The sequence below is a fragment of the Gossypium arboreum genome, chromosome 6 (genome assembly GCF_025698485.1).
Source record: "Gossypium arboreum isolate Shixiya-1 chromosome 6, ASM2569848v2, whole genome shotgun sequence".
In the NCBI taxonomy this organism is placed as follows: domain Eukaryota; kingdom Viridiplantae; phylum Streptophyta; class Magnoliopsida; order Malvales; family Malvaceae; genus Gossypium; species Gossypium arboreum.
In genome coordinates this window covers 434,893-458,533 of record NC_069075.1, presented here as the reverse complement: position 1 = coordinate 458,533, position 23,641 = coordinate 434,893, and the positions used below count along the sequence as shown (strand labels likewise).

Genomic DNA, 23,641 nt, shown 5'->3' with positions numbered 1-23,641 from the left:
TTGTCTTATTTTGTGAAGAATCTTTTTCGTCATCAACGTTTTGTTTACAAAAGCAATCGGTTCTCCCTTGCATGATTTGTTTCCACGGCCCCCACCACCGCCGACTTAACGATTGGCTTTTGTTGCATTCCATGATTTAGTGCCCTATTCATCAAGGCAAACACTCAACCATCACCATCCGTTTATCCACGTCATGTGGGAATATCCGAAACCAAAAGTGGAATTAAGGGTCCAGATTCGTCTGTCATTTTCTGATCTCACAGCCAGTTCTCCTTATTTATTCAGCATTTCAGTCTCCCACCAAAAAGAAACTGTTTTCTAAATTATAACAACCGGTAGCTACCACTGCCAACTCTAAACATGTCGTCATCGCACCACCTCTATGAGCTAGATTCCGCGACGGATTCCGTCGCATCCTCTCCGCGCTCCGAACACCATGCTTCTCAAGACGGTCATATACGTGTACGGTTCATGTGTAGTTTCGGTGGTAAGATCTTACCTCGTCCGCATGATAATCAGCTCCGTTACGTCGGCGGTGATACTCGTATCGTCGCCTTTCATCGCTTCACCTCTTTCTCATCGTTCATCAATAAGCTCTCTAAACTCTCAGGCAAATCCACTAAACTCTGATTTTTGAATTTTGAAATTTGAATTATTTTTGAATTTACATTTATTTTGATTATTTTGAATTTTGTTTTAGGAATTGGCAACGTGAGTGTTAAGTATCAGTTTCCGAATGAGGATCTTGACGCTTTGATTTCAGTGACGACCGATGAAGATCTCGAGAATATGATGGAAGAATATGATCGGCTAGCGCAGAACCAAAACCCTCGACAACTGGCTCGGCTTCGGCTTTTTCTTTTCTCTAACGGCGATGATGAGTCACGAGCCAGTAGTATCAGCTCACTTCTGGACGGCTCGGTTAATCGTGAAAACTGGTTCTTCGACGCACTTAACGGCGGCGCCGTCGCCGATGCTTCGAGGCTTGAACGTCTACGATCCGAGGCTTCGTCTATTGTATCCGAAGTGCCCGATTATTTATTCGGGTTGGAGAACTCCGATGAGATCCAACCTCGTGACCCGAAATTAAGGACACGTCAGCTTTTGTATGAGAATAATTCGGTTTCGGATCCCGGTTCTCCTGCCCCGGTTGTTTCTTCTTCTCCTTTTTGTTCCACGTCATCAGCTACTGTTGTACCTTCAGTGACTAAACCGGATAATCCTGAACCGGTTTTGAAGTCAAAGCAAAGTCAAACGGACAGTTTCGTGGAGCAACCCGTTTCGCAACCGACCACATATTCGGGTACTCCGATGTGGCATCATTATGTTCCGGATTCTCATTATTCTGCTCCTGCCGTACAACAAATACCCGTTTATTATGTTCCGGGTCATGTACAACCCGGAAATCATCAGGGTCAAGCTCAACCCGTTCAAATCCGTACACAGTATGTCCAGCAGTATCCGAATTCATCGGGTCAAGTACCCGTAGGGTATCATCAACAAGTTCATGGTGCGGGTCAAACATACGGGCAAGCACCACCAGTGGATCCTTACGACCCGACATGGAGAGTGGCTCATGATGAGAAACAGCCTGTATATTATGGAGTTAGAAATTCGGGTCCTATGCAAGTTTACCCAGGAATGGTGGTTCCGGGTGGGAAGGAACTGGGTCGAAGCGGGTCAGACATGGCTCAGGGTCGGATCTCTCGGTCGGGACAGTAATTATTTGATTATATTTGTGGCAATAATGGCATGGTAATTTTGTTTAAAATTTACCAATGTTGAATGAATTGGAAGTAAAAAAGAGTGTTTCGCAATGCTGCGTCGAGTGATAAGGACCTTGATTTTCTTTACGTAAAGTCACGAGTTTGAGTCTTGTTGGAAGATTTTTCCCTCATTATAGAGATCCGACTTGAACTTAGTTGAAATCAAATGTAATTACTAAACATTGGTTTCTCATGCAAAAATAAAAAAAAATGGATTTTAAAAGTTGTAAATAATAAATATTGTTTTTGAATTTATAAATTATTTAAAGTTGTATGTAATTTCGATTAGCATTCGTAACATTTTAAAATTAAGTCATCAAAACGTAAATTTTCAAATAATTTAGTGGCATTGGATATAGTTTACCCTAATTTTTATAATATATTCATCGTATTTATATATACATGTTTTCTTTCATTAGTTTATCACAATTGTGAACGTAATGGATGCTATTTTAATCAATCGCGATAAAATATCGAGAGGAGTTCAACAAGGCAATTATGATATCTCAACTTCAACATCAGAATTTAGTAAGGCTCGTTCGAATTTGCAATGACGGGGAAGAAAAGATGCTCATTTATGAGTTCATGTCAAATGTACAAAGAGCTTTGATATATTTTCTTTTGGTTAGAGCATCTTAACATCTTTTTTTCTTTTGTCATTTTTAAAGCTAAAATTCCGATTCTTATACTTTAATTTGACATAATTTAATATTTTATTTTATATTCAATTATATTTAAATAAATTATTTGTATTTCTTTATAAATCTTTCACGATTTTTTTTATTTTTTAACGATAATGTATCATGTTAGTATTCAATAATTGTGCAGGAGACTTATACACTAACAATGCATCAAATATTATTCTACTCTAATGTTTCTTTACCAATTTCTAAGATTTTTTCATTAAATTTTAATCTAAAATAAATCATCTGACGTTCAAACAATGATTAATCTAAAATAAATCATCAAACATTCAAATGATGAAATATAATGATTATATCACACCCGAATAGATCATGAAAGGACAATTTTCAGAGAATCCAAAGTTTTCAGCTTTGGGATATTGACTCTAAAGATTGCTAGTGCAAGAAAACTCAAGTTCTCTAATAGGGATTAAGCATAAACAGAGACTTTAAAATGGGTATCAACTTAATAGGCCCAAGCCCAACAAGGCCCAAGCCCAATAAGGCCCAAATATATTTACTTAATGTTTTTTTTTTCTTTTATATAATAATCATGTCACTTATTAATCTAATGCTTATAGCTTAAAAGCTCTAATCCATGTTAATGAAGTCTTGTTACAATTGACATAAGTTGAGGTTTTAGATTTTGAAACTATTTGCAATGTGTAGGTTTCTCTCTTATTTTGTTCGTATGTCTTGTGTGGGTTTTGTCCATTTTTTTCATATTAGTTTGTTCTTGTTTGGTTCTTCGTCTGCTGTGTATAGTATCGATTGGTTTTACATTGTAGTTGGCTGAACGTATATTTGTAATAGGGTTAAATTCTATTATTACTCCTTGTACTTTACAAAATTTGTGGATTTACTCCCTGTACAACTATACTCATTTTTAGTCTCTATACTTTTCAGAATATAAAATTTTAATCCTCACTAAACGATAATTGTTACATTCATTAAGTTAAGTTATGCAATTTCCAAAATCTAATGCGGAAAACATATTACCATATGTGTAATGCCATGTTAACTTCTTATTTTCACATATTACTCACTAATAAGATAATTGATTAATGACCGTCATTTATATCAAGACTTAAGTTTCAAAATAGATTTAACTGCTATAGTTTGTGTCAAAACTAAAATTGATCAATATGAGAAGTACAAGGACTAAAATTGATCAAATTAAAATATATGAACTAAATACAGAACTTTCATAAAGTACAATGACTATAACGAGATTTAACCTACTTATCATGTATTAAAAAAAAAAAAAAACTTTAATCCATTTATCTAAAAGACTAACACTCACTACTCATATCTTAAAAATCATCTGCAACTTTTCAATTTGGTCCATATTTCGACACCGACATGAGCAAAAGCAATAGCCACAAAAACTTATTCAAATCCAAATGGAATAAAGCCTAACCCATGAAAATGAATAGATCTAAAAACAAGAGTCTAATTGCAAATTCTGTTTTTTATACCAAATTGTTGAAAATTTGTAGAAATCAAAGACCCAAAAAATAAGAACTTTGAATTCCAATGCCTAAAAAGTTTGATTTAGCCATTTTAAGCAATGGGAAAATTGTGGAATGAAGACAAAAATAATTTGGGCTTTCTAGTTTTTAGCAATGTGTGATCCAAAGTCTTTTCAAAGGGAAAATTTATGAGGTGTACACATGTGGGGGACTATTAGGTGAGGAAAATTTTGCCAAAAAATGCTAGACCAACCTTGTCGGCGGTGAGTGAATTTGATGCTAAGTATAGTGAGAAGAAGACCAAAAGGAATTATATCATTTACATTATGATTATAAATGGGTATAAGTGTTAATGAGCCGAGTCAGACTAGGTTTAGGTCATATCAAGACTAAAAGGCTTGTAGTAGCACAATATTATTCAGTGGTATTGTGCATTTATTGAATAGAAAATGTGAAGTATGAGTCTCATGTCTCCAGCATTTTATTTAGAGCTTGAGATTTCATCTTGAATCGTGTCAAATGGACCTTAACATCCATAAATATTGAGGTCACGTTGTAAGAAATATATATATTTTAATCGCTAAAAGCTTTTTCGGGAAAAAAGAGATACTAAGTAAGTACAAGTTGCCAAGTTCGAGAACTACAATATATATATTAACCATTTTAAAATTGTGTAAACTCATAATAGTGATAAAACTCCATTTAGTCCTTGAACTTGATAATTTTTTCCAACTTAATCTCTGAACAATTTTTATCCACATTACTTTTGAAACTTGACAACTTTTCTCAGTTTTAATCCATTTGATGACGTGACACTATTATATCGTGCTATACCAAATTAAGAAACCATGGGTGTCAAGTCTAGGCCCATTTTTGAGCCTGCCCGAAAATGCCAAAAGAGTCAATTTTACTATTTAAAAATTAATAAAATAATAAAATATTTTTTATTTGATATTATATATAATTAAATTTTAAATTTTAAAATATTTTTATTATTTACATTAAATTCGGGCTAATAAAGCCTGACCCAAAGTTTAAAAATCCTTGTCCAAGCACGATCGAACTTGGGTCTAGCGAGCGAGCTACCTGACCCTTGGACAAGTCTATTACTTACATCCTAAAATAATTAGTCTAGTAAATTTGAATAGATTGGGTTGGGCTAGAGGTGATCATGGGCCGGGCCGGGCTAAGATAAAATTTTAGGCCCGTCTACTAGGCCCGGGCCAGGCTCGGCCCGAAATATGGGCCTAATATTTTGTCCAAGCCCGGCTCGAAAAAAATTACTAAGCCCGAGCCCGGCCCGGCCCGCCCATATTAATTTTTTATTATTTTATTAAATAAAAAATTTTAAAATATAATAAAAATAATACTAAAACAATTCTTAAAACAATACACAAATTAACAATATAATAAAAATAGTTATATTAAAAATTTAAAATAATTTAAAAAATAAAAAATATATATATTAATATATAATTCGGGCCGGGTCGGGCCGAGCCCGGGCCAAAAAACTCTTACCTGAGGCCTGGCCCATTTTCTAAACGGGCCTCTTTTTTTGCCCAAGCCTATTTTTCGGGCCTAAATTTTTACTCAAACCCTCCCATTTTTCAGGCGGGCTTTCGGGCCTGGCCGGGCCGCCCGGCCCATGACCAGCTCTAGGTTGGGCTATATATTTTCCAATTAATATGGGTTAGTCTTAGCCAAAATATCGAATCCATATTTTTTGTCTGACCAGAACAAAAACTATTAAGAAAACCTACCTAGGTTTAACCCTAGTCGAAACCTAGCCCATAAACAAGTCTAAAATCAATTTCAAAGATCTAATTATAAATTATTATCTGTACCAAATTGTCAAAAGTTTGTAAAAATTAAGATCCAACTATAAAACTCTACTAATAAGGCATTGGCTTGTTGGTTGAGGCAGAAGCTTTGGGTTCTTTAGTATCAGGATTTGAGTCTCACCATGTGCGATTGTTACATGTAAGTCTTCGTCACACCATTTGTGTATGTCGAGTGTGGGTTTAATTTGATTCTTTTCGATTCTTCTTTCAGTATATATTGTTGTATTGATTTGATATCACATTATAATTGGTCAAACATTTATCTGTGTCGTGTTTGTATTCTATACCTAAGAAAATGTGGAATGAAGCAAACATGTTGGAGTTGATAGACCCAACAATCAATGGTCCAAGTTTTCAAAAGGAAATAATGAGATGCATACATGTGGGACATTCAAAGGGAAATAATGAGATGCATAAATGTGGGACTATTATGTGTGTAAAGCTTGGCAAATGATAGACCAACCATATCAGCAGTGACTTTGATGATAGAGGAATTATACCATTTCCATGATAGCTATTAATGGTAAGCCCCCTTGATTTTTCTCTAAAATTTATATTTATTTAGGGGTTTTTTCTTTTTTTAGAACTGGTTTAATTATGGTTTTAGTCCTTCTAATATGTTAAAATTATAGGATTTAGTCATTTTACATCAATTTATCATAATTTGATCCCTTTACTTTTAATGGTATTAGTAGCTTCAAATTGATAAAACCGTTAGTTGTTGTCATGGATTATTTTTAAACAACTTTAAGCATTCAACTAATTCGTAATTTTTTTATTGGTTGAACGTGACTGATTGTTTTTGCGTGACCTTGACCATGTGACTAAATAACAATAAAAAAAAAAAATCATGACATCACTTTAATGACAACGATCAAATTATGTCAGATTTAAGTAGACGGATTAAATTTTAAATTTTGTATAGTAAAGAAACTAATATCATAATTTTACTAACATTAATTAATTAATTAGTTTCAACCAATTTGATTTTTCATTTTATTTATTTTGGTTTTACTAAATTTTATAAATTTTTATCCCAAAGTACGACTTAAATGATTTCGATATTCATAAGTGTTGAAATCTTAAATGTGAACAATATTATACAACATTTATAATATAATATATTAAGTATGATTATATTTTACCTTCTTGTAAAAGGAAAAGTACATAACAACAAGTGGACGGGTGCAATGGTAAGGCACATTGTATTCCTAAAAGGAGAACGTATATTCGAACCTTGTAGACAATATTGTTAGGAGAGGCAGCTACGAACTCCAAACATGAACCATAAAACAAAATCGAATTTTGCTCCGACTCACGAGTACCTTTATTGTTTCCTATTATAAAGGGATACATCAAAATTAATAAAATGGTATTTTTTCGTTTGACCCCAAAACTTACAATTCAATATCGACCCCCAATATAAAATTTATGTTGGTTTTGCCCCTAGTTCTAATTAAGTTCATAAAGAATCAATATCATATCAATTAGCTCATATCGTCAGCCTAGTAGCCAGCTTATGCATTAAATGCTACTTCAAATATGACGTTAAGGAAATTTAAAACGAATGATACAAGTTATCAGTGATGAATTTAGGGATTAAGTTTTTGGGGGTTAATAAAATTTTCAAAGATTTTAAGAGTCTAATGAGAATTTTTTTTTAAACTGATGGTCTAGTTAAAATTTTAAAATTTTTGTGTGATTAATAAGAATTTTTAAATACTTTAGTGAGTTTAATTAAAATTTTCTAAAAAATTCAAGAGAAAAATCATAATTTCTCGAATTTTTCCTTTATTTGGGGAAGGGGGAACACCGTCCATCTCCGCAAGTTATCTTACAATAGGCATATATGCATTTAAAATTTAATCCACGTGGACCATGCCATGAGGGCTAGGCTAACAAAATGAGTTAATGGATAAAATACTCATACTTTTAGAACTCAATTAAAAAAAAATTGAAATTTAAGGAACAATTTAAAATCTAGATCATGGTTTGAGGACATATGATGAAATTAACCCTTACATAATAAAACATGTGACTCATGCTTAGATATATACTAAGTTTGGTGGTGGAAGAAGCCGTGGAGAGCTAAGTTCCTTGAACAACAAATATCACTTTGTCGATATCTATTTCCATGGTCAAAAACTTCAAGTCACTAACATTTCCAATTGTAAAAAAGTGATTTTGACAGTTCACAAAGTGGAAGAAGGGAATAATTTTCCAGACACACCCTTTGAATCTTCTATTCCGTGTTCATATACGCATATAGTTAACATCTCTTTTTGTTCTAAGGAAGTAATAACAATCTCTGCAATTTCTCAAAAGAATATGATATGGGAACTAAGAACAAAAACCCATTTTCTGTTTCTTCATTAATCTTTCTTTTATGTTGTTTAGCTCGGTTTTGCTATGGAGTTGATATAATCCGACAAGGTGAAACGATGAAAGATGGTGACAAGTTGGTGTCTAGTGATGGGGTTTTCGAATTGGGATTTTTCAGCCCTGAAAATTCAAGGTTTAGATATGTTGGGATATGGTATAAGGTTGATACGGAAGCTGTTGTTTGGGTTGCAAATAGAGATAAACCAATGGTTAACACAAATGGTGTTTTGAGGATTGGGGTTGATGGTAACTTGGTTGTTCTTGATGGGAATGGAAGTTCAGTTTGGTGGTCTGGTGTTCCAAGTATTTTATCAAACACCTCATTTGCAAGACTACAAAAAAACGGGAATTTGGAGTTGTCGAATGATACCAGGGAGGTGATTTGGGACAGCTTTCATCATCCAACTGATACATTTTTGCCTGGTATGAAATTACCTGTGAGTTTATCAATGGGGGAGGTTCGTTGTTTCAGGTCATGGAGATCAGCCATTGATCCTTCATATGGAAACTACAGTGTTGGAACAATTGCTAATGGAGGTCCACAGATTGTAATATGGGATCAAAATGGAAGAAGAAGATGGAGAAGTGGTCAATGGAACGGAGTGACTTTCACAGGTATTTCTAACTTGAGTGACACTGCTAGTTTCTTGCATGGATTCAAGCTTTCAGAGCATGATGACAACGGGACACGGTATTTTACGTATGAGCCGTCGAACTCTTCGGCTTTGTCACGGTTCCATATCCGCTATGACGGGACGGTACGACAGTTCAGGTGGGATGGGAAGAAATGGACTAAGTTGCTATTACAACCTGGTAACAAATGTGATCTTTATAACCATTGTGGGAATTATGCAACATGTGATTACTTTGTTTCTTCAAGTACTTGTAATTGTTTAGAAGGGTTTAGGCCAAAGTTTGAAGATCAATGGAGTAAAGGGAATTGGTCCGGCGGGTGTGAACGGAGGACTGAACTGGAATGCCAAAGGGGTAAACCGGATGGGTTTAAACGAATGAAGTGTATGAAGTTACCCGATTTTTCGAACTTGGTACCTGTAAAGAGCAGAGATGATTGTAGACAAAGTTGCTTAGGAAATTGTTCATGTACTGCATATGCATATGTTTATGGTATTAAATGTATGATATGGATTGGAGATTTAGTTGATGTTCAACATATTGATCAAAGTGGAAACCTAGAGTTCTTTTACCGCCTCAATCATTCCGATTTAGGTAATTTTTGATCCCTGAAACTTGCTTTTTTTCTTGTTCATGACATGATTGTTTGATATATTAGTGAAATCCCATCATTTATGTACATATGACTTGTTTAACACCTTTGAATTTCACTTTACAAACATAGATGACAAGAAGAAGATATCTAATGGTGTGATAGTTATAATTTCTCTGGTGGGAGCGTGTTTCTTGGTGGCATTTCTATGGCTATTATGGAGATACAAGAAGAAACTTAAACGTACGGAACTCTACTCGTTAGCTTTGAATTCATGTTCAACACTCGTATTCGTTACTTACATCCGAGTTTGAGTATGTTTGTTTGCAGTTTCATCAATGGTGTGTTGCAAGGACAAGGATGCGGTCGTTTTCAATGAGTTTAAGTCCAGCAGCACGGAATTTTCAGCAGGTTTTTCAGGACCATCTGATATTCTTATAGATGGGGATCAAGTTAATCGACCAGAGTTACCAATTTTCAATTTCAGCACTGTGGCAGCTGCAACCAACAATTTTTGTGAAGAAAATAAACTTGGACAGGGAGGTTTTGGTGCTGTATACAAGGTAAGTGTCACAAATCCGTAATAATGGTAATGCAAAACAACCCGGGTTTCAGTATGCCTCGGCCGTATTGTCCTATACATTGGGATTTTGTCATGAAAGTACTGTCTTCTTTGAGTACCCCACCGACCTATCTAGCCTTTGTTGTGTTGCGAAAAGGTTGGTTTATAGGGAAACATGGGGAAGACGTACTGAAACCCGGGTTGATTCTGAACGTGATAACAGTTACCGTTTGTTTTAATCGAACAGGGAAAGCTTCCTGGAGGACAAGAAATAGCTGTAAAGAGGCTTTCAAGGCAGTCAGGGCAAGGGTTAGAGGAGTTCAAAAATGAGATTATACTACTTGCCAAATTGCAACATAGGAACCTTGTTAGATTATTGGGCTGCACAATTCAAGGAGAAGAAAAGATGTTGATTTATGAATATATGCCCAATAAAAGTTTGGATAACTTCCTTTTCGGTATGTTTCTGGTGTTGCTCTAGTTTTTCATTTTTCTTGTAGTACCGTGTATGATCATAAAACTTTGTGGCAGCCAAGCAAGCAGAGTTGGACTGGAGAACCCGAGTCGGCATCATCGAAGGCATTGCAAGAGGACTTCTTTACCTTCATCGGGATTCGAGGCTTAGAATAATTCATAGAGACTTGAAGGCTAGCAACATCTTGTTAGATGCTGAAATGAACCCAAAGATTTCCGACTTTGGAATGGCTAGAATATTTGGGGGTAACCAAAATGAAGCTAATACGGTTCGAGTAGTTGGCACATAGTAAGCACTAACATGTTCATAGATAATGTGTTACATATATGTACATTGCCACCCGACAACCCTTGTTATAGTACCACAACCACTTAGCTCCGTCAACTATGTCTCTTTTGTTATGTTACATTACAGCCCTAACGAGAGACCATGGAAGAGAACAACAAACCTATTAAGAGATGACATGTGGCCAAATCACACATGCTCATTGACTCCCGTTTCCGAATTTCATCCTTACCATCCTCTTCCCTAAAATCACATGCTCATTGACTCCTGTTTCCGAATTTCATCCTTACCATCCTCTTCCCTAAAATTTTCCTTCCACTACACATACAATACAATTTTTCATGAGAAATGTATCATGAAAGTTCCTGTATTATGAATTAGATCGCATTTTGTCTCATTTACTAAAAAAATGAGCAAATTAGTCCATGTATTTTAAATCTAAGAGCAAATTAGTCTTTTAGGTTAAAATTTTCATCCATTTCTACTATTAAAAACTATCATAGTTGATGGAATGATTAGATAATTACACTTGGTGTGCCATGTGTACCTCATATTAATGTACAACAATAAATTTTAATCGTAAAAATGGATGAAAACTTTAACAGAATGACCAATTCACTCTTTAATCTAACTTACATGGATTAATTTGCTTAATTTTTAGTAGAGGGGGCAAAATGCAATCCAACTCTTAGTACAAAGACTTCCATGGTACTTTTACCAGTTTTTGCCTAAATAGGGTGAATCGACCTCAGCTTCCTTCACACCACCTTTTGCATCAACATAAAAAACTCAAGTTTCAAGCAATTTCACTGATAGGTATAATGTTTTTTTTCTCGAATTGCAGTGGATATATGTCACCTGAATATGCAATGGAAGGCTTGTTTTCAATAAAATCAGATGTTTATAGCTTTGGGGTATTATTGTTGGAAATCGTTAGTGGACGAAGAAATACAAGCTTTCGCTCATCCGAATACACAAGTCTTATAGCATATGTAAGTAGCAAAAACAAGAAGAAAGTTAATCTTGTTTAGTTTTATGGAATTTGATTGAATTGTTTTGTTTCTTTCAAGGTATGGCAACTTTGGAACGACGATAAAGCAATGTACATCATTGATCCTTCAATCCGGGAATCGTGTTGTCCAAAGGAAGCATTGAAATGCATACATATAGGGATGTTGTGTGTGCAAGACTCGGCAATGTATCGGCCGACGATGGCAACCGTGGTGTTGATGCTTGAGAGCGAAGCTCCTACACTTCCTAAGGTAAGGCAACCCACTTATAGTTCATCTAGAAGATCCATTGATGACCAACGTATTCCTAACGGTCAAGAAATTGTATCTTCAAATGATGTCACAATTACAATGATAGCCGGAAGATAAATTTGCTTGCTTTCCACCTTTTACGAGTATGAAGATACGAGCTTCCAATTATTAAAATTATATATAGTAGAATTGTTGTAGTCAAACTTGTATAGACTTTCTAGATACTTTAACTCAATCAAAACTCATCTTTTGGGTCGTTATTTATCGTGGTCTAAAATTTTCCTTGAGAAACATTAGGATGACCCAAAATTCAAATATTTCAATGAAAATATTTTAATAATGAATCATTAATTTCTTAAAATGTTTTATTATAATTTTAGCCAATTTAAATGATTCAATCGATAAAATAAATTTGATTTAAGATAAAAATAATTTATCGAATTTAAATTAGAAAAGACAAATTCAATTAAGGTGGTTTGTGTCTATTATTATCAATGGTCATGACCCCCCAAAACATTTGGACAAGTGTGTGCTCTGCCTTCCCCACGCTATAAATTAATTGGTATTTCGAGACAGGAGACTAAGAGTATGTAAGACTTGAAGTTTGGAGTTAGAGTCGAGCGATCTCATTTTAATTCTGCCTCTCTCCCGTACTTAAACTCTTCCTCTCCTCTTACCTTCAGCTTTAGTTACTCTACTAGACAACTCTTCATTCTACCTTTAAAAATGGTTAATAAGAACTCAAAAATTAAAATGAGGGGTGAATTTAGAAATTTTTTTTAAAGGGATAGAATTGAATTATAATTTTTTGAGTGGTTTAAAATATAATTGTCAGTTATTAAAATTTTTAAAGTTAGAGGCCAAATTACAATTCTACCTTATATTAAATTATAATTTCAATATTTATGAAGTTGACTGATTTGTTAAATTTTTATTTTCGGGAGGTCGTGTTATTGTCTGGTTGTTCCATCAACCACGTTGGGATTTAACAAAAAAATTAATTTACTCTTTAATCTAACGTACGAGGAATTTTAAGATGGAAAATTAAATAAAAGAATATATAAATCCACGTGTCATCCTAATATGCTTTGGCACACTAATTGAAAGGACCCCGAAATAGTAATTTCAGGCCAATAACGGAGGCTCGTGGGAGCCGTTGTTCGGTCACCACGGCAATTTTCTTTTGGTTGTGTCCTTTTCAATGCTAATCAATTTATTGTCTTCCGTTCCCGTTCCGTTCCGTTCCATCCGTTTCGTTACGTATTGGCAAACGCGTTTCCGAATTTACCCCTCTCAATGCGTTAATGCTGGAAATAAGGCTTTAATGGTCATTAATGAAAAAGTTGAGAGAATGATGACTTTTTAAAGCCCCTCAAAAATCTAGAGTTCCTTTCCCCTTATATTTCGCCAATAAACCCTCAATCTAATTGGTGCCAACTCAGCAAATGTTAAATCCGATCATTTTTATGGATCGAATTTTAATTCGGTTGACATTATTGTTGTTGTTGTAATAATTTGAAGGATATTGATTCGAATAGGTAAAAGTATTATGGAGGCTTTTGTATTAAGAGTTAAATTGTAATTTTCCCACTCTACTCAAAAAATTCACAAATTAGTCCCTATATGTTATATCAAAGAGTAAATTAGTCTATTTGTTAAAAATTTCATCAATTTTTACTATTAAAAATTGCTCACTGTACATCAATCTGATGTGCACGTGGCATGTAGCATGTAACTATTTATTTATTACGTCAGTTATGCCATTTTTAACAGTAAACTTAGATGAAATTTTTAACAGAAATGACTAATTTACTGTTTAATCTAACGTACATGGAATAATTTGCCCATTTTTTGAGTAAAAGAGGCAAAATATAATTTACTCTTAGTACAGGAACTTCCATGATACTTACACTTAAGCACATAATATCTTTTGTTTTATGTATTAGGATATTATGGGTCGTTTAGACATTTTATATAAAAAGAATCTGAATTTTTTGTATGCATATCGCATTTATATTTTTTATGTATTATAATCATATTAAAATAAAAGCGCAAAGTTAGAAATTTTTATTGGGGTCAAAATTAAATTATAAATTTTATAAAAGTTAAAATGCAATTTTATCATTATTTTAAGGATTAAATTATAATTTTATCATTTTGAAAGATTAAAGTGTGATTTCATAATTTTACAACTTTTAAAGGGTTTAAAGAGTAATTTTCCCATTTTAGGAAAAAAGCTATTCAATATATAAAGTAAAATTGAAACACATAAGTATTCTTATAATATTAATTGATAATTTATAAAAGATATTTTAAAATAAATTATTGATGTCATTAAAATAGAATATTTAAAATTTAATTTTCCAAAAAAAGAATATTAAAAGTTTTAAGTGAAAATTATGAAACAAAAAGCAAACACAAAGTATCATAAATGCATTCTTATTAAACATGGAAATTAGTTTCTCAACAACATCTTTGTTTGGAATGAAATTAAATTATCCAAGTAAGCACGAATTTAAAAATTAATTATATATACTAAAAATTCTATCACAGGCGTATGCATGTGAAAAATACTGATTTAGAATATAAATATGTTCATAATGTTTAAGTTCTTTCTAAAATTTTTTTCGTAACAATGAGTTAAGTCGATAATTTCCCTAATTTGATCGAATATTATTTTTAAATTTATTTTGATAAAATAACATTAAAATATTATATGATGAAATCCAAAGCCTTCGCTCTAATTTATAAATATTTTTTAGTAAATAAAAATTAATAAATTTATCTAATATTTTAAAAATATTTTTATATAGAATTTTTAAGTTTGCATTCATTATTTTAAATATAAAATATTTATTTTTATATTATAAAATTAAAATTAATTATAAATTAAATAAAAATATTTATTTTTATTTTTTAATAATTTAATGCCACATTAGTAGATTTTTGTTTGGATGGCATTGTAGTCATTTCATAAGCTATAACTACCTTTTATATATATCAATAAAACTTCTTTAATGAAATTGTCCTTAATACCCTTTTATTATCTCAGAGTCCTTAATCCGAAAATTCAAGCTAATAGGAGGGGCATTGTAGACATTTCATAACCCATAACTACCCTTCACAAGCTAAGTCCTTTGGGTGTCTGTTTTTTTATTTAATTTTTGTCTGTGTGAATTGAAATGAAAAAAAAAAGTCATAATCTCTCATCACAGTTTCCAAAAACCTCATAAAAACCCTTCTTTAAAAGCTCTTTGAGAGATTAGAACAAGGGCTGAGTCATTTTGTCCGAGTTGGTAACGCGATGTCGACTCAGCTTCCGGACGATTTCAAATGCCCAATATCTCTCGAAATAATGTCTGACCCCGTTATTCTCTCATCGGGTCATACTTTCGACCGGGTTTCAATCCAACGGTGGTTAGATTCCGGTCACCGTACTTGTCCGATTACCAAGCTTCCCTTACCTGAACACCCATGTCTTATCCCTAACCATGCTCTTCGTTCCTTGATTTCCAATTATACCCTCGTCTCCCCTTCGAAATCACAACCTTGTTCTCAGCCACAAACCCTTGTTTCCGCTTTGACGTCCCCTTCGTCTCCTATTGGAACCAAGCTTGACTCGCTCACTCATCTTGCCGGACTCACTAAGCGTGACTCGTCGCTTCGCCGCAAACTCACTGAGTCTGGGGCTGTACCCGCTGTTCTTAAGTTTGTTGACTCGGAGGATCCGGTTTTACAAGAAAAGGCACTCTCTTTGCTCCTTAATCTCAGTCTAGATGATGATAACAAAGTGGGTTTAGTTGCAGAAGGTGCGGTAAACCGGGTCGTTAAAATATTACGTATTGGGTCACCCGATTGTAGAGCCATAGCTGCAACGATTATAACTAGTTTAGCCGTCGTTGAAGTGAATAAAGCGACGATCGGAGCATACCCAGATGCGATTCCGGCGTTGGTTCGGCTTTTAATTGCAGGTAAAGGAAGGGAAAAGAAAGAGGCAGCAACAGCTTTATATGCAATTTGTTCATTTACTGATAATAGAAGAAGAGCTATTGATTGTGGTGCTGTGCCTATATTGATAAATTTATTGGATTTAGGGTTGGAAAGGGCTATTGAAGTGTTGGGATTATTGGTTAAATGCAAAGAAGGAAGAGAAGAAATGATGAAAGTTAATGGGTGTGTTAAGGTTTTGGTTAAGGTTTTAAAGAATGGGAGTTCAAGAGGGGTTCAATATGGGTTATTTACTTTGAATTGTTTGTGTAATTATAGTGAAAGTTTTTGTTTTGAAGCAAGAAAACAAGGGGTTTTAGGGATTTGTTTGGGGTTAGTGGAAGAAGAAAATGAGAAGATTAAACGATATCTTTCGAATTTGGTTCAAACTTTGAGTGGAAACCATGCTATTGGATGAATCAATGCATCAATGGTGGAAATGGAAATGGAGGTGAGTTGTTTTTGTTTAGGTTTCTTGTACAAAAAGGTGGAAAAAAGATTAGATTTTTGTATCTTTGTATATTTGAATAAAAGTGGAACATGATGGAATAGGGAAGGATTGTTGTTCTTCCTTGGTTTTTGGATGTTGTAGTGAAAAACAAAGAATCAAAATTTAGTTGACTTGAATCATAGTTTTGTGCTTAAAAGCATGTTTATTATAGTTTTTGATCTCTTGTCTATTTGGAAACTTTTGTTCTTTTATGGACTTAGGGATTGAATAATTAGATTCATTTCGGTTACAATTGTGATTGTTTTTCCGTTTCGTTCGATCGATCGATTTGCGTAGAACTTTTGTCTTATTTAGTTCCTTTTGTGTTTATTATGAGTATGATGTAGTGGAATGCAGTATTTCCCACTTGCTTTCTTTATAAATACACTGCTAATATCACCCCCGGATTTTTTCCTGATGTTGTAAATGTCCTAAAGCATTGAATTTTGGTGATGTTGCATATCTGTTACATTCATTTGCAGATGCTGTAATTGCTTACTTGAATACGGTTTGTATGCTTTCAGTGTTGACAAATGAATATGCTGGCATAACTGGTTGATTGTTTCTTGTTTTTGTGTTGAATTCAACATTTGGACTGGTACTTTGTCTTGAACGATACCAAAGTTGTACCTCGAGGCTTTCTTCTTGGTGTATGAAGAAAAAAAGGCCGATGTTTATATTCTTCTTTCAGTATAAAATAGAATAGATTTGATGTGCTTATGTTGAGTGAATGAACGATTGTTGTTAACCTTGTATATGATGATTTTTCGATGGATCATGCACTCTTTAGCTTGGCTAGGCACGTCAAGGTTGAAAACTTCGGAAAAAGGTATGTCCTGTTGAAGTTTTATCTCTGGTTACTAGAGATTCTCTTAATATGGCTTATTACATGGTTGAATGACATTTTGTTGGCTAAAGCTTCATATAAATTGCTGCTTATGTAGATACAGAAACTTGAAAAATCATCGAGTGCTTTTGAAAACCTTGAATCGAGCAAGATTTCGCCCTTTTAATCTTTTGGTTTGGAGTAGTGTAGGTGGCTTACATTTGCAGTAGTGTAGGTGGTTTCTTTGCAATGATTGATTGTTATATAGACCAGCAGTGCATCAATAGTAAAAGTTCATCCTTGTTTTATAAGGGGCCTATGTCTAAGTCTTTTTTTTGTGCAAAGGTCGTTGTCCAATGATTTAGTTTCAAGTTTAGGGTTCGGGTCTAGTTTTAGGTTTAAGTTGGCAAGTTCATAGTTGTTTATAAGGGCCTAGCTCTAAGTCAGTAAAAGTACCGTAAAAGCCCTTGAATTAAGAGTTAGAGTTAGATTGCATTTTAATTTCTCTATTTCTGTTAAAAATTTCATCTATTTTTACGGTTAAAAATTAATTCTTATACGTAAGCATGAGATATATGTAACATATCAATTATTACTTTCTAGTTAGTTAAAAGTTAAATAGATGAAATTTTCAGCAAATAAAATTTAATTTAGAGTGCAAAATGCAATCTAAATTTCGGTTTGAACGAGGGAAGTGCTCAGCAGCCAAGAGAAAGATGAAGTATTTGTGAAGCAAAAAAAAAGCTTAATGTGACAGACACAAATTTTCATATCCACACGTCATGGATGTTTTTAAAGACATTGTTTGGTCTGGTCGGAGAATATAATATTATTATATGTGTTGGCAGAGTTATGTTGAAGCTAACCATAGCATGCGTGTCAAAGGTAAAAACTAAAAAGTAAATTTGATGTATTAAAGAAGGCCATCACATCACATCGTTAGTGAAATGTCTACTGCAAGGATCAAAGTTTATGATTTTTTAACTTTTCTGATAATATTTTTTAATGCTTTGAATTTATATTGAAAATAAAGTGTGTATTTTGAGCTTCAACAACCCCTGTTTTTCTTTATTTCCTTTAATTTCTTCATTTGCTGTTTATTTGATTGTGACACAATCCCAACAAGCAAACCAATATGTAAATAAATAATTAAAAGAAGGAACAGATAAAAAAGGTGATGAAATTCCAAAGAGCTTTCCAATGAGATGGGAGATACCATCTTTCCTCGTTGCTGCCTCCTTTGAAGGCAGGACCTCAGAGATTGATTCGGTTCATTAGTTTAACTGATTTAACAGTAACCGATGGTTGAAGTATTCTAACTCTTAATATAAGGATTTTCATGGTAAATTTTATTTTTCCGCAATTACAATAAACCCTGATGTCAACCGAAACTAGACAAGAGATCCATTTATAAATCATGATGTTCAATCTTTTATTGCAAATGGTATGAAATGAAGAGCATTTTCCACCTAAGAATCAATGATAAAAAAATTAATATACATATGCTTCAGATGGAAATAAATCATTTTTCACATGGTACCCACAAATATTATGTACCTCAAATCATTTTCCTAGCTGAAAATGGAAATTTATATGATTTTAGTATTTTATTAAGACAAGGAATCTAGCTTTTTCTCTAGCATTTTGGCCTTTCTAAGTGCATCTAAAGCCTCAGTTTGTTTCCCAGACCTTTTTAAGTTGACTGCCTTGACCTTTTCAGCTTTGATCCGCTCTTCCAACAGGATTCTCTCTTGGTTGACATTGTCAGTTTTTGCGATGTTGTGCTTTACGGGTTCTGGTCTTTGAGGGCTATGTTCGATCGTACTAGAACCATCTAATCCAATAGCTTTCAGGGCAGATAAAAGTTGAGGATCGAGAAGATCCTCAACAGCTACATCATCTGATTTTCCTCCCCCTCCCCCGGTGTTTGTTGAATCCTGACCAGATGATTCTTCCAACCGTGCCTCAAGAGACTTGGCTATTTCAAACTCAGCTTCTGCTTCTTGAAGCTTACCTTCTCTTCGGAGTTTCAAAGCTTGGCGCTTATGACTAAGGGATTCTTGTTGCAGCTTGAAGCGATCACGTCCAGACAGTGGTTTTGGAGCCAAAGTTGATGCAGCCTTCTCTTTTGTTGCATCAGAAGGGAAAGAGGATGCAGATATTGAGCCATCATTTGTGTCAGCTTTTGGTGGAGTGCCGTCTTCTGTCAGGCTCTTCTCCAACAGTTTTGCTAGCCGAAGTTCTTCTCGAGCTTCTGCTAATTTTCCGTCTCTCTTCAAAGCAAGTGCCTTCTTCTTATGAGACAAAACTGCTTGCCTAAGTGAATCTTGGTTGTTCTTAGAAGCAAATCCCTCGCCCAAACTTGCATCGATTGCATGTGTTTTCTGCTCTCTATTCACTACCCTACCTTTTGCATCGGTATCTTCATCGTTGGTTCTAAGATCTAGGGAAGACAATGGAGTATCAGTTTTAGCAAGAGAAGATATGTGGGATACAAAATCACCTTTCACTTCATTTTTCGAAAGCCCTTGCTTCTCATGGTTGGCAAATGATTCGGCATTTGTAGGTTTACTGTCCTTGGACAAATCAGAAACAAGCTCTTCTTTCGGAGCTTCCAATTCAGCCAGTTCAGATTCCAGTGACTTCGCCTTTTCCAACAAGTCCTCAGCCTCTTCGGCTTGTCCATTTCGTCTAAGGGTGAGAGCCTTTCTTTTCAAGTTTAGAAGTTCTCTTTCAATTTCCCTTTTACTTCTTGGTGGCGAAGCAGACATACCCGAAGAGGGTTGAATAACAGATGGACAGCCAGAATGCAAGGACTCAGAGGAGTGCTTTTCGTGCTTAGTTACCGGTTCAACTTCGTCCCCTTTCCAACCCAAATTCTTTAGCATCGAGAGCATAGCTGGATCAGTCATATCATTCTCCGTAACATTTTCATCTGCTTCTTCCACAACACCTTTTTCATTCGGCCACTTCGGTTCGACCACTTTCTGTGGTGCTTCCATTTCTGCAATCTCAGCCTCTAATGCTTTAGCTGTTTCCAGCACTTCCTCTGCCTCGTCAGTGTTTCCTTGGCGCCTAAGCGAAAGAGCTTTCCTTTTTAAGCCTAATAGCTCCCTCTGTATTTCAGCTTTAGTTCTTCTCGATGCCTTAACCGGGATCTTTGGAGGAGATTGAGTCGAAGAAGATTGAATAACTTTTTCAGAATCCTTTTGTTTAGAATGTTTTGGCAAAGAGTTTGAAAGTTCATCATCATTTTCATTCCAACCTAAGTTCTTTAAGATCGAAAGATACGTCGGATCGTGCAGGTCTTGTTCTGTAACATCTCCTTCAACTGGAAGAGTTTCTGACAAACTATGGTGCTCGTCTTTCAAAGTTACCTGCGCAGCCTTTGTGTTGGAAGTGTTGTCCATTTCTTCAAGTTGCTGCTCAAGAATCTTGCCTTTCTTCAATTCTTCCTCCGCTTCATCGAGTCGTCCTTCCCTTCTCAAAGCGAGGGCTTTCTTCTTCAAACCCAAAAGCTCTTTCTGAACCGCCAATCTACTCTTTCGTGGAGGTTTTAGATCATTGTCATCACCCAACTTAACTGACTTCTTTGATATATCAGCAGATTGAGGAGTTGGACCATTTTGATGAACTGTAAAATTCCCTGCCTGAGAATCGTAGCTTTCAAGGTCCTTCTCAAGTAACTTTGCCTTCTTTAACTGTGCCATTGCCTCCGCAACATTACCAGCTCGCTTCTGACTAAGGGCCTCTCTTTTTAACGAAAGAATTTCATTTAACAGAGCCTCCCTGTTAACAGGAGTAGACCGCGGCATAATGTCTTCACTTGGATCAGAATCCTCGGCCCAACCTAGTGATTTCAAAGCAGCAGCTATTTCCGGATCATCCATATCGTTATCAGTTACTTCAAAATTATCATCAATGCCGATATCATCACCGGTTCCCAAAAGTTGACCAAAGTCAAAGCCTTCTGTATGCTCATACTGAACTAACATATCATCTTGTTTATCATTACCCATGCTATTAATTATGGCAGATAGCTCATCATCCGAATCATCAGCTCCGGCCAATAGTTCTTGTTCCTCGAGTTGCTTCTCCAAGACTTTAGCTCTCTTTAGTTCTTCTTTTGCTTCTGCAAGCTTCCCCTCACGCTTCAACATGAGAGCCTTTTTCTTAATGGCAACAACCTCCGTCTTGTCTGTGCCATGTTTGCCACTTTTCTTCGGCATTTCTCCGAGAAGTGAGGAGAGTTCACCTTCCAAACTCATAGCTGCAGATCCTTTACCCTCATTATGTGGATCCATATCAGACCACCCGAGTTCCCTGAGTTCAGCTGCCAGGTCATCCTTACCCACTTGAGTAGAGGCCTTATTTTTTCTGCTGACGGCATCTTTGCCCTGGGTCTCGGAAATATTGCTAGACGACAAACTTTTTTTACGGTTTTTTCTTATATATATCTCCAAAGACTCAGCTTGTCTCTCTAGCTCTTTTCCTCTTTTAAAGGCTTTCAGAGCTTCCCCGGGTTTCCCTTCTCCTTTTAGAATCTTATACTTTCTTTTTTCCTCCACTGCTTGCTGGCGTAGTTCCTCGGGACTCGAAGATGCCATATCATTCTGCATACGCTGATCAACAGACTGACTTCGATGTATTTCTCCTCCCCTGTCATGAACACTGGAAGACGATGAACTGCTATTTGCCCGAGCAACAGTAGGAGTCATATCATTGTTGGAAGTTACTCTTAATGAAGAGGATTCCTTTATGTCAGCACCAAGAATCTGGTTCAAAATGTCATCCTCGTTTTTAGCAGCCGGTTTTGAACTACCTGCATGAGCCAGCTAAATCATTTAATATATCAACAGAAATCCTTCGGATGAGCAAATAAACAAGTGCCCCACATGCAAACTTAAACCGGCAAATCTAAATTCAACATGCTCGTAAATTAGTTTTACAGGGAGGACAAAAACTCAATAAACCCAAAACACCGATTTCTAACACCAAACCTATCATTGATTAAATGCAGTACACAGTTAAGAAAATGATACCTCTCCCAGCTCTACTTTTGTGTCCATGGCGCAGCTCAAATCGTGCGGCCTCTTCTAGCGTTTTACAAGGTTCGCAGATACGAACAGGTGAATCACCCTGTCCACGCAAAACCATTCTCTTCTGAGTACAGGAACCGCAAAATAGGCCCCCACAACGTCGGCAGTGATGCTGGTTTATCCAGAGTTGATAAAGAAACATTAGTAATTAAAACAATTATTACCAATAAGAGGAAAAAAAGGATCATGCAATAATTATCAGACAAATTCCTGAAGCAATGTAAAATACTAAAATTTTATTGACGGGATTTTGACCTCTCAGGGAGAAGTCTGCAAAGTGTCTGACTCCTCAACAGGTTTGACATTGGGCCCGAGGTGCCTATGTTCAGTTTTATTTCTAGCTTTCATCTCCCAACTCTGCTGAGAGCCCGAGCTAGTTCACAAAATAACTCTACCAAGAGCCTGATATGGTGACGGGTTTATAGAGCCAGAGTGCCTTAGGCTCTCTGTAAAGTCACTCTGTAAACCAGCTTGGGCTCTCGACAAATTCAGGAGACAAGGCCCGAGATAAAACCAAACATAGACACTCCGAGCCCAGTATCCAACCGCCTGAGGAGTTCGTCAGCCCTCAATGGACGACAGTACACCAACTTCTACCCGAGAGGTCAAAATCCCCTCAACAAATTTCAAGTAGAACAATTATCACCAAAAAGAAAAATGGATTCGACTATGAATTTTATCTACCAAGGAGCATCAATAAGTTAAACCAACAAAGAATCTCGAATTCCAATACAATCATTCCATATTTATATCAAAAAATTCCACGAGTAATCTAAAATACTAAAATTTCAACTAAAATCAAAAGAACCCACAAATTTGGAGAGTAAAAAAAAGAAATTTGAGATATGGGTATTGAAATAGAGATTAAAAAAGACAAGAATCCCTTAAAAAATAAAAGGGTCAAAAGCAAAAACCTTGCGATTGATGAAAGTGAACTGAGAAGAACATCCTTGGCAATGAGAAGCGTCAACTACCCAATTATTCCCTCTCAATGAAGGCTTTGCAGGCAATCCGATCTTCTCCAACATATCGCAAAAAAATAAAACAAATCAAAATCAAAGGTCTTTGATCTTTGATCTTTCTTTTTCTTGGGATTTTTTCTCTTTATTTTTCGATTTCTTTGGGTAGATTTATTGTAGATTGGGGAAGTAAAAATATGAAGTCTTTTTCGACTTTTTCTTTTCTCATATAAAAAGTAAAAGGGTTGATGATGACTACTAACACGATGCAACGACGTCGTTTATGGATTGGCGCGAAGGGTATGGATAACTCGCTTATAACTAGAT

General features: G+C 35.2%; 4 protein-coding genes across 4 annotated transcripts; 3 read left to right on the top strand and 1 right to left on the bottom strand.

Moving 5' to 3' along the window:
- The first annotated feature begins 283 nt into the window (after window positions 1–283).
- LOC108480819 (uncharacterized) lies at window positions 284–1,989 on the top strand. The gene is made up of 2 exons (XM_017783930.2): window positions 284–610; window positions 701–1,989. Exons 1-2 carry the CDS (start codon window positions 361–363, stop codon window positions 1,720–1,722), a joined length of 1,272 nt encoding a protein of 423 aa, XP_017639419.1. The 5' UTR covers window positions 284–360; the 3' UTR covers window positions 1,723–1,989.
- A 5,859-nt stretch (window positions 1,990–7,848) lies between these two features.
- On the top strand, window positions 7,849–12,314 carry LOC108480552 (G-type lectin S-receptor-like serine/threonine-protein kinase B120). Its single transcript, XM_017783588.2, has 7 exons — window positions 7,849–9,371; window positions 9,502–9,612; window positions 9,700–9,932; window positions 10,179–10,389; window positions 10,463–10,694; window positions 11,536–11,683; window positions 11,762–12,314. The coding sequence occupies exons 1-7, from the start codon at window positions 8,096–8,098 to the stop codon at window positions 12,068–12,070; spliced, it is 2,520 nt and encodes an 839-aa protein (XP_017639077.1). The 5' UTR covers window positions 7,849–8,095; the 3' UTR covers window positions 12,071–12,314.
- Window positions 12,315–15,089: 2,775 nt separating this feature from the next.
- Window positions 15,090–16,587, top strand: LOC108480416 (U-box domain-containing protein 8-like). Its single transcript, XM_017783409.2, has one exon. It carries the CDS (start codon window positions 15,258–15,260, stop codon window positions 16,356–16,358), a length of 1,101 nt encoding a protein of 366 aa, XP_017638898.1. The 5' UTR covers window positions 15,090–15,257; the 3' UTR covers window positions 16,359–16,587.
- Window positions 16,588–18,663: 2,076 nt separating this feature from the next.
- Window positions 18,664–23,562, bottom strand: LOC108483510 (uncharacterized). The gene is made up of 3 exons (XM_017786957.2): window positions 23,270–23,562; window positions 22,299–22,467; window positions 18,664–22,078 (listed from the first exon to the last, which is right to left on the bottom strand). The coding sequence occupies exons 1-3, from the start codon at window positions 23,381–23,383 to the stop codon at window positions 18,867–18,869; spliced, it is 3,495 nt and encodes a 1,164-aa protein (XP_017642446.1). The 5' UTR covers window positions 23,384–23,562; the 3' UTR covers window positions 18,664–18,866.
- Between the last annotated feature and the right edge of the window lie 79 nt (window positions 23,563–23,641).